The following is an 11,282-nucleotide window of genomic DNA, read 5'->3' on the forward strand; positions in this document are numbered from 1 at the left end:
ATTGAGTCTGAGTCTTAACTTTGTTTACCAGCTGTGTGATCTTGCATAAATCTCCTAGCCTCTCTCTGATTCAGGTTCTGATCTAAAAAGAATAAAAAGTGTGAAAGTGGTAGGCACAGTAACTGCTCCGGGTATTTATAAAGAGGAAGAAGAGTGAAAGAAATTTTCCTTCTATGCTTTAGAGGGTATGTTCATAGCACACCTTATCATATAAAAGCACAATAGCCATTCATTTTTAAAGACTTGAAATTAGCCACATCAACCCGATTAGTCCTCAGTTTAAAGGGATAAAGGCAATTTGTTCTTGTCCTCTTTACAGAAGTCAGCTCAATTGAAGAGTATCAATGATCTATGGTTGCCCTATGAATCTGCAGGTAGAAGTGTAAATGTCCCTGAATTGGTTTGTTTTGTTTTGTTTTGTTTTGTTTTTGTTTTAGTCCAGAGAAGTTGCAATGTTAGATCCTAGGGTTCTTATCTAGGAGAACTTATATTGTGATGATGGGGTGATGCACTTCTGGTATTTCTGTTTTCTACTGAGCTGGCGCTACAGTTGAGGGTCCTAAAAGTCACAATTTCCAAATCCTGTGTCTTTATGGGGAGGTGTTACTCAACGAACTGTGGATTTTATTCTCTAGCCCTACAAAATCATGAACTCTGTCAGGAGGCTCCTCACTTCCCAGGAAATACCTGCGAATAGGTGTTTTGGAAGAAGCATGATATGACATCATCTTTCTAAATTGCATGTAGCAGCCTAACTAAATGAACCTCAATTAAACTATGCAGAATAGTTATGGGTTCCTGGATAATTGTAGAAATTCCTTGCCTATAAAAGTCACCTTTTTGGAGGCTATGTAGGCCACACATCATGCTACGGTGTGGTTTGGCCTGAGAACATGGCGAAAAGACATCACACAGAATGGAGAGGGTTGAACCAGTTGCCATAATGGTGGAGTACACGAGAAAGGGAGTTAGAGGCGCATGGCAGTTGAGGGAACAGAAATGACCCAGAGAGAGCTTTGGTGTCCTGGGTGTGCTATGCTCTCTGTGGCATAGTTTGATGAGAGGGTTTCCCATCTTCCTTATTCCTTTCCTTTCATTTTTCCTTTCCTTTGGAATGATTTCCTTCTCTTTTCCTTCCCACCATACCTTTTCCTGTGGTATGTACTTAACATGAATTGCATTAGCTGAAGAAACATGAATAGGACTTTTTCTGGCAATATAAAAGCTCCTCAGAAGCTAAAACTATGTGCTTGTGCTACTTACTCTCCAAGATATGATGAAGACCAATATCTGCCCAGAAAGGGCTTCCACATCCAAAGAAGGAGGAAAGCAGAGAAGTGTAAAAAGATATTGGCATATTATAGACACTGATAAGGAAGCACTTATAGGATAAAGCATGGGCCCAGTTAAGGGAAGGAGTCAATGCTGGAACAGTGGATAAAGTTTTGGACATGTAGTGTTGGTTTCAAATTATAACTGTACCACTTATGGTACATTTGTGAATCATTTATGCCCTGAAATTTCTTTATTTGTAAAATGAAATGCTTCTCTTTATCCCTGAGGACTTCTGTTATGTGTGTGAAATGACTTTGTGCACTGTAAAGTGTTTTGTTCATGAAAGACAGTAAAATGGGAATTCAGTGGCACACCAAATCCCCAAGATCCAACCCCAGGGTTGTCTCAGTTTTAAACCTTGGAGCTCACTAGCCACATTAAAGCGGCCTATTAGCATATAGGTAGGAAATTTGGTGACGTGACTTGGTGAGAAAGATAAATTAGAAATGAAACCCACTCATTATTTTAAAATTTTCATTGGTAAAATATTATGGGACAGGAGTACTGTCCTTTGTGGGGGAGTTCTAGTCCGTAATGATGTACCCATTCTAGGGAGAATAAAACAATAGATAATATTCTGTAGCCAGTTTTGGCAAATTGCTGAAGTTTTTCTGGGCCCATTTTTCTTTGTCAGTACTTTCTCCTAGGGAGAATATGATGATTTTATACAAGATATTGGAATCTAAGTCATTATGTGTGCTTACTGCAGTATTGGACTACACATTATTCTTTCACATACCGAGTGATTTACAGTAGTAGCTACTGAACAAGTCTATTTTTCATTTTCGTGTCTTCCTTTTTGATGTCAGTTTTTGAAGTCACTTGCACACCTAGGACTATCTTATTAATAAGCAGTTCTCTCCTGAATAATACTTGTAAAAATAATTGAGTAAAGCCATTGGTATCCTCATAGAGGTATGTTAGAGATGCCAAGTACAAGCCTAATTATACCACTTTTGTTTATAATTGAAGGTATATCGAGTAGTAACATTTTAGTTTGTAAGCTGTGTAATTTTCCCTGTAGAAAGGAAAGGCAAATACTTCTCATACAGGTAATATCTGAAAGTTTTACTCCAGTCACTCCTTCCACAAACCCTCTCATCAGAGGTGCTCCTTGTGCATGAAATATTCCAACAGTGCTCCCACTTGGAAAAGGAAGAAAATGTCCCAGCAGCTCAAACAATAGTTTTACTACTTTGTAAGGAACTCCTGCCTGGATCCTTAGGGACTAACGCAGAGTCCGAAGACTGTGTACTCAGGACTGAGAAGTCCTCTTAAAAAGAGAAGTATCTTTGAAAAAGGGGAAACATCACAGAATCTCAAGAGCCATGAAGTATTGTTAGTGCAGGATTTTTATCCTACAACTCCACAGGTAGATACTCTTGAGAAGACCATAGTAAAATTATGGGTCATGTTATGGTAATAATGCTAGATATCTCTTCTGATTTCACTTTTTTTTTTTTTAAGTCCAACATGAAGTCTACCAATCTGAAGGCAAAAATATAAATTTTCCTGCTTGGATTAAAATATATATTATAATTCCTTAACCACTTATATTGACAACAACAAAAATAATAGAGGTGCGATTTGCTTCCATGTGATCTTTGGCATTTCGTGTCGAAAGAAGGAGGAAAGCTTGTAAGTGAGGAAAGATATTGCAAAGTAACAGACAACATAAAAGAAACATAGAAAGGATACAGCATTGGCCCAATTGGGACATCAAAGTTTCTGTGACAAGCAGTAGTAAAACCAGTCATTTAGTATTATCTAGGGTATTCTGGTTAGCACAAGTAAAGAACAAAATCAGATAACAGGTGTTTTTGTTGTTGGTGGTGGTGTTCCTATAAGTCCATACTCCGAGAGATTTGCCTGACAATGAAATAAAACACAAATTTCTGTTCTACATGGAAGAATCACCTTGTTTTATGTGAGAGCTAAATTGATAAGTGGCTCGCTTTGTTCTAAATACGTTTTAAACTCTGATGTCTGTTTTCAACTTAGAGTGAGATAACATTTATATGCTTTAACCACCTATCTTTACTTTACAAGAAGGATAGGACTTAGTTGAAACGTTTACATCTCGTATGTAGCAAGAATGACCACCATATGTGCACAAACATTCTTATCTGATAAAAGGTACTTGGCTGTTTTTTTTTAATGGTATCAACTTGATAAAATACAGGTCTCTCACAGCTAGTAATTGTTCTGTCTTAAGTGATTCTTTCCTAGCAAAACTTATACAATCCATAGCATGACCTAAATCTTTAGATTCTTTGACTAAAGTTACAAAAATAATATTTGGGAGTCAGAAATGAACTTCTACTACTACTCCCTACTACTCCCTGACTACTCTACTCCCTGACTCTTCAGTAGAGGTCATTAAAGAATCACAGAGTTTCTGCATTACCAGAAGCTTCATGACATCACGTCTATCCATGTTTCCTGACACGGGGCACAATGAAGCCCTGAAAGGTTGGGTGCTTTGACCAAAGTTTCCCAGCCCCTTTGCGGGGAAGCTGTGACTCACCCTTGAGGCTTCTGAGTCCCAGTTCAGTTTTGACGATACCTGACCACCCCTACCCATTTTAAGCAAAACATGATGAACGTCCTTAGGAGGAAGATGCTAAAAGGCTCACGTGGTAAAATGAGACACCCTATTGTAGCTTAGAGTTTTGGGTACCATTTATAGATCATGTTAGTCAAAATCTTGTTTAAAGTACTCTTTGTGGTTGAGATATAGATGACACAAAGTACCCATCTCTGAGAAGCTGCCACACCCTCATTAGTGTAAGCTCCAGTGATGCCCAGATGGCCTTTGATTTCGTTAATGAAAAAAGGGCAGAGTTCACGTTCAAGAAATGAAAGACAAGTAGGTGTGCCTATTTTCCACAACACCCATTATATTATACTGATTTTTCCCTAACTTATTCCAATCTTGAGACATGCTACAAGTTTCTACTTCCTAATTACAAATGTTACTAATTGATGTTAAAAGATCTGTTAGAAATCTATTAGAAAAAACCTTAAATCCATCACAATTACCAAGAAATATAAAACACTAATACTGTAGGATCAGTGGAAAGTAGGGAGAAATTAAACATCAAAAACATTAAAATTAGTAACAATAATAAATCAGTACTACCAAAAAGAGATGCTGAGTATCTGAAATATAATACTCTTCCAAGATCAAGGAGAAGAAAAATTAACTCTTCAATTATTGTCATAAAACATGCCTGTGCAGAGAATAGGAGGCAAACTTAAGTGCTCAGAGGTAGCCTTTAAAATCTGGGTGCATGCAATCAGTTTTCCTTACAAAAACAAAAGATTTATCTGAGTTAGAAGCATGGAGATAACCCACAGAAGTATAACAAGAGGTCTATACTGATGATTCTCTTTTTTTAAAATAATTTTTTAAAAAAGGATTTTATATATTTGAGAGAGAGTGAGAGAGAGAGTGTGTGAGCACGAGCCGGGGAAGCGGGGGACAGAGAGAGAGTGAGGATTCCATGATGAGCTGGAAGCCTAATGTGGGGCTCCGCCCCAGGACCCTGGGATCATGACTTGAGCTGACAGCAGATGCTTATCGACTGAGCCACCCAAGTGCCCCAATATGGAGGATTCTTAATTTCTATTAAAAATTGAGTCAGACTCTTTCCTTTTCCTTTAATAACATAAGTAAATAATGGTCATTTTAACAAGGAATTACACTTCTTTTTGGAGTTTTTCAGTTTACAAATGTTCTTCAAAAATGGTCTTATTTAATAATCTCCCAAACTCAGAGAATGGAATGTTCTATTACTATTCCCTTCCAAGCTGGGGCTGTGTGCTCTTTTGGCAGTGTTAGGCTCCTGCATTGCTTTTGACGCTTGTGGAAACTGTGAAGCCCAAAAGAATGGCACCTGCTGGGACAACTGGATGGCCATGTGTTCCCTTATCTCTCTAGCCTTGGCTGTTCTCTGCCTTTTAGAACTGATGTACAGATGAGTCCCATATAATGCCAGTTGCCTGAGAATATTGTGGAAATCATTTTCCAAGCTAATATCTTAGTATCACTGTGGACATTCCTGGGAGACTGAGGTAAGGTAAAAAAAAATAGGGTATTTGCCTTTATTTGCTTTGAAAACAAAATATGTACAATTTCCTAATGATCCCCTCCTCTTATCGTTCCCTTTACTTTTTCTTAACTGTGTTGACTGAATTGTTCTGTCATTTGACCATCAATAGACTTATGTCTAATGTAATCTAACTTAGTTTAATTTCTTTTTTTTCCAAAGATTATTCACTTATGAGAGAGAGAAAGACAGTGCATGAATTGGGGGAGGGGCAAAGAGAGAGGGAGAGACTCTCAAACGGACGACTCCTTGCTGAGTGCAGAGCCCATCTTGGGGCTCGATTCCACGATCATGAGATGACATGAGCCAAAATCAAGTGTTGGATACTTAACTGACTAAGCCACCCAGACCCCCCAGTTGAATTTTTAAAATAGATTTTTCTAATTGAAAATTAGTGAACTGACCAGCCTGATCTTCATTCTGTAGGGGCCTGGCATCAGAAGCTGCCTTACATTGTTCAAGGATAGGATACTTGCTATGCAGGATACCTATCTGGAAAGCACTTCATGCCTTGAGCATCCAGGGGTTGGAGGAAACTAGTATAATATCCAAAAAGCCACGTTTATTTTAAAGAAATATATCATTTAAATGGTTCCTTCCTGGACCGCAGGAATACTTTAATAGTGCCAGAAAGGGTTTGTCCTGATGACTTGGTTTTCTTCATTTTCTTTAGCCATTTCTGATAGGAAAAAATTCTCATATGAGTTAAATATTTCATGATTATTCACAATGTAATTTTGACATAGCTAACATTCCTTCATTTTCGAAACAAACCCACAGGGAAATAACTGTTTAAAAGAACTGGGCTTGACCAACTTTACTTCCCTACATATATAGAATCCATTTGCACTGGGAATTTTGACAGCAACCTGTTTGGTTTAAGTATAAATAAAAGAAAAGAGAAAAATAATTTTGTTTCTGACTATAAATTTTAGAATTGTTCTGGTATTTAATCTGAATTAGACTATGCCTGTGATGCCAGTGAATTCTAATCCCCCTGCTTTTCTATGGCATTTGGTCCCTAAAGCATGAAGAGTCCTTTCAAGTCACCACTGGCTGAACTCACAAAACTCTCTTTACAGGAACAGGTTTAGAAAGGAATAAATCCCATGCAGAAAGTCTGAAAACTGACAGAAGAGATAGGCCTTAAGTCTGCATTTCCTTCCCAGGCCTTTAAATTCTACTTACCATTAGAATGATCAAAAGGCAAATGTTCCTGAAAAGGAGCCAATCCATTCCTTCAAGTCTCTCTTGCACACGAACCCCAGTACGATTTGATGTTAGTCCTAGTCCTCTGGGTTCTGATTTCTGCTCTGCCGCAAGATCTGCTTCAAGATGCTCTTTTAGGAGGGCATGGGTGATAACTCTGGTGCTCTCTGGGCAGAGGAATGAAGATGTTCTATAATGACTCTGTTTCCCCACCCTAAACTCTTGGGCTGGTCTGGAAGGCTGGCATTGTTTGAGCTCTGGGTAAGAACATAGACACACCTTGATTCTTATTGCAATGAAACCCTTTGTTGGACACCAAAGAAAAATCTTATAGAGTGAGGACAAGATTTACAGGGAAGATACCCAATGAATAATAAATTACTCACAACATGAAAAATAATTAAAATGTTAGGGCCTATCATCATGCTGAATAAAATTAGTAGGCTTCTTCTTCTGCCAACATCGTAAAAGCAAAATTATATATACTGACAACACACACACAGAGGTCCACTACAGAACCAACTTCAAGGACTGACACTTTGAGCAGAGGGCCTTGTGAAAAGGTATCAGGCCCAAAGGATGGTGTAGGGAGAGAGAATGAGGAAACTCTCATCTCTTAATTCAGGTGATTCCTGCTTCCCTCCTTGAGAAATCCTATCAAACTGAATTTCTCAACTTTAAAGATGTTCTGAAAAAATAAGGTTAGGATAAAGAGACTCTGATTTCACTAGTATGTTTGTTCCCACATTTTTGCACTTTCTTTCCTCAATATACAGTTGAACCTATTACATATGGTACTAATTGACTAAACTGTCTTAAGGTAACCACAAGACAGAGTTTGCTCATTATTTGTGACATTTGCACTGGTTAAAAAAAAAAGTACATAACATGGGTAAAGAACACATTTGAAAACCTCATAAATATTAAGGAGAAGCTGAAATCGGGAACCTGAGAATTTAAGGGGTAAACAGAACTGCAGCTAGATGTTCCTGAAAAATCACTTGCCTTTTTCCATTTCTCTTTTATCCATTGTTAGTGTGAGTTTAGAATAGATATATTTTCCAATGAAAAAATTGCAAGTTGGCAAGTATCATCAACAAACATAAAAAGAAAATGTGGTGGAATGTTCTCTAATTGCTAATATGTGTTGGTTGGAGAATTTGATACAGTTCTTTACCTGCTAATACATGTTGGTTGGAGACTGATCTTGTCTTCACTATCTCGCTGCTACAATTCTGGAATAAGACGGGATCTATCACTGGTTAGTGGAAAGTATTCTAAATAACATTTAAACTTTGAGAATCTTAGTCTGGCATTTTGGGGAGCATAAGAGAGAGTAATAGAGGGCTGACATAGTATCCTAAAATGAAGATAAATGAATTATATGTTGAAAATATTTATAAGAAAGCGGGAAATTATATTTAAGCAATGGAAAAAGTGAATTGTTACAAAAAGGTGGTATTTGGATACATCTGTCCAAGCCAAATATTTGAAGATATCTACCTAATTGAAAAATATATAAATTGACCTGATTAAGCATGCGTGTGGTATCAAGTTTTGAAGTACATCCAGAGATCCTCCAGATATTAATTTACTTTTCCATTGTGTGTTAGATAAATACTTAAACCAAGAGTTATGGAAAGCTATGCTTGAGTAAATAAGCTTTTAAAAAATTCTTTTACAACTGTTTTACATATAAATGAGCTTTCATCCTTTGTTTTCATAAATTGTTCAGAGGTTTGAAATGTGACAGTTGTCTCTACCTTGGAAAAACTTTCTTTTATAGCAACGTTAGAACAGCGTTAAATACTTTTACTCTTCAAATATAACCTCTATCAATAGCGCTAGTGAGTTTTGGGCTTTGGGGACACAATGGCATTTTTCCTGTGTTTCTTAATATGTGAGAAATATAAAGGGCATTGTTGCTTGAAATGGTTTCCAAGAGACAGGATGGTGTGAAGTGGTTCTCTCCAATCCAGCCCACCAAAGATCTTTTCATTGACTATAACTGTGTTTTTTTTTTTTTAAATTTTCACACAAAACATTCGAATTTCTTTGGAGTAAAGAAGGATGGATGATGAGAATTTGGGCTATATCAATGAGTAGGGATAGTCCTTGGCGAACTGTGCATTGTTATCCCTGGAAACGTACCAGAAACAGCTATGGAGATCGTTTGTGTCTTGTGGAAATTCAGTGAGCTATGCTGCTTCAGATTTGAATTATAGAGATATAAGAGGAGAATACAAAGTGTGTCAAATAAATGGAATTTTAGGCTTTAAAAAAGATATGGCTGACATCTTCTTTCTATGTGCCACCCTGCTGACCATGGCCCATGTACATAAAATTTCTTTTGGTGTCTGTATTGAAAGGAAAATATGAAGGCATAGAAGAGAATGCACAGCTTCTGGGCCATCAAGCAGAAATGAATCTGGAAGACCTTTTTATTGTAATGGGGCTAACTGCAAAGCAGTGGAGAGTGGGAAAAGCCAGTAAGGATTCTTAATCAGACTTAGGGTTATAAACAATGGGTCAGTCAGAGCTTAAGAAGGAATTAAAAGTTCAGGGAGAAGTCAGTGGCTGTTATGATGGTTTTATTTCCACCACTACTTCCAAATAGGCTCTGAGTCAACATATAATAGCGCATTACATTAATATGCATCGTAGGGCAAGTTGATTATTGTGTAGTCAGCTAAAGAAATTCATTTTTTGTATTATTTCAGTTAATATTGAATTATAATAATTTAATTTAGTTAAGAGAATTAATGAAACAGATCTAAATTTCTATGTGTTATTGTTTTTGACAGGAGAAAAATTATACTCTTCTCTGGCTATGTTTGATGGGGGTATTTGCAAGGGTTTCCACCCTTCGTATCATGATTGGTTGATTTCTCCTGAAATATAAAATTTTCTACTTACCTGACTTGCTATTTATTCATAGGGTGAGTTTCAAAAAAAAGAAAAGAAAAGAAACAGCAAGCAATAGAAATAGGTACTAGATCTTTTAGGTAATTCCTCCATATTTCCCCATTTGTAACTCCTGTTCTCAGTGAATCAGAATTTGAATCTGGAGATTATGATTAGACACAGATTTAAAAGATTTTGCAGTTACTGAGAAGTGGACACTTGATAGCCCATCACCTCATTTGTATTTACTCCTTGGGACAGTTGTGGAAGTGATCTCAAAGTAGAATCCTGAAAGAAGTTCAGTTAGTGGCTAGTTACTAACCGAAATCCTTTTCCAGGCAAAACATAGGTCATGATTTTGAGCTTAGGTAGATAAAGAGCAGTTACTTTTGTTTCTGTTGTGGGGTACCAGCCATCATAAAAACAGTATGAAAATATTAATGCTTAAAAATACCCTAGAAATGATCTAATGCAATCTCTCCTCTCTTCCTTCTCTCCAATCCATGTCATAGGTATAACGCTGGGAGGCTGTACAGTGTAGTAATGCCAAAGTAGGGGAAGAATTCTACCTCCTGATTACAGTCCATTTCTATAAATACCAAACCACTATTCAGTATTGACTGGATATATGAAAGCGAAATACAAAAGGGTTGATGGCCAAATGCTATTATCTTTTACAAAAACTCTTTACATAGTTTAGAGTTTACCAAACTATTAAGTTTAATAGCTGGCACTGCAAGCAAATTCTAAAAGTAAGTTTGTCCTTTCATTAATCTTTGACATCAAACCAGTAGTGTTTCATTCACTTGTATGAAAGTATACATAGAATTTCAGGGATGCTCTTGATATTTAAGTATTGTTCTGTGCTTCTGTAATGTTGTCTCATACTGGGACATTTTTAAAATAGTGGGACATTCTCATTCCATACATCATGTCCATCTAAAAGAGTATTTTAACACTTACATTTTTTAAAAGTAATGCCATCGAAAACAGGTAATTGAATGCAGGCCAGTACAAATTATTTTTGAAAAAAAAAAAAAAAGAAATGTAATCCATTTAGGCCAAATAACATGATGTTAAGGCAGCATTTGCCATCAAGTTATCAGGGTCAGGTTACTGGGGGATATTATTTAAGTATCGAAGAACAGCTCTATTTCTTCCTAGCAAGTCTTAGAAGAAAGGAAATTTAAAACGTATATATAGTCCTAAACTATGTTTGTCAAATGCTGTAGGCAAGTAGGTTCTAGAGTTGACTCAAGTAAAAAGGTTTTCATTAGCATGGGCCTGGGGGGATGAACAAAATGTAAACAAAGCTCGTCTTGGTTTTGAGTTAGAGCAGTGCTGTGAATATACCTCTCTCTGTCCACTTTGAGTTAATGGCACTGAAGATAAACAAACTGTCCCCTTGTTAAAGCCAAATTTATGTATGGCAACCGTGGTGCCTGCAAACCAGATTATTTGGGAGGTGTTGGAAATCACAGAGATTAAATGTCAGTTTCCTAAAGAGTTATGTTAATACCATAAGGATGATGTCAGTTTACACCCTAAAATCATACTTACACCCTGACAGAGGGGCCTTGTTGACTCTCTCTGTGACGTCATGTCCTCAGTGTGGGATGCCTTCTCAGTCAGCGCAGAAAGAATAGTGTAGCTTCTCACTCTGTATTAATTAAAGTGTGCCCTTACATACTTATTACATACTTGCTGCAGCCTTATCCCACA

General features: G+C 37.0%; 1 protein-coding gene across 1 annotated transcript in view; it reads right to left on the reverse strand.

The window, feature by feature from the left end:
- The window catches only part of DSG4 (desmoglein 4), a 44,367-nt gene extending 37,413 nt beyond the window's left edge, over positions 1-6,954 (reverse strand). Inside the window, exon 1 of the mRNA XM_080820928.1 lies at positions 6,636-6,954. Within this exon, the coding sequence (XP_080677054.1) occupies positions 6,636-6,683 (48 nt within the window). The 5' untranslated portion in view covers positions 6,684-6,954. The remainder of the gene's footprint in view (positions 1-6,635) is intronic.
- Between the last annotated feature and the right edge of the window lie 4,328 nt (positions 6,955-11,282).

Source organism: Martes martes, assembly GCF_963455335.1.
Source record: "Martes martes genome assembly, chromosome: 13".
Taxonomy (NCBI): Eukaryota; Metazoa; Chordata; class Mammalia; order Carnivora; family Mustelidae; genus Martes; species Martes martes.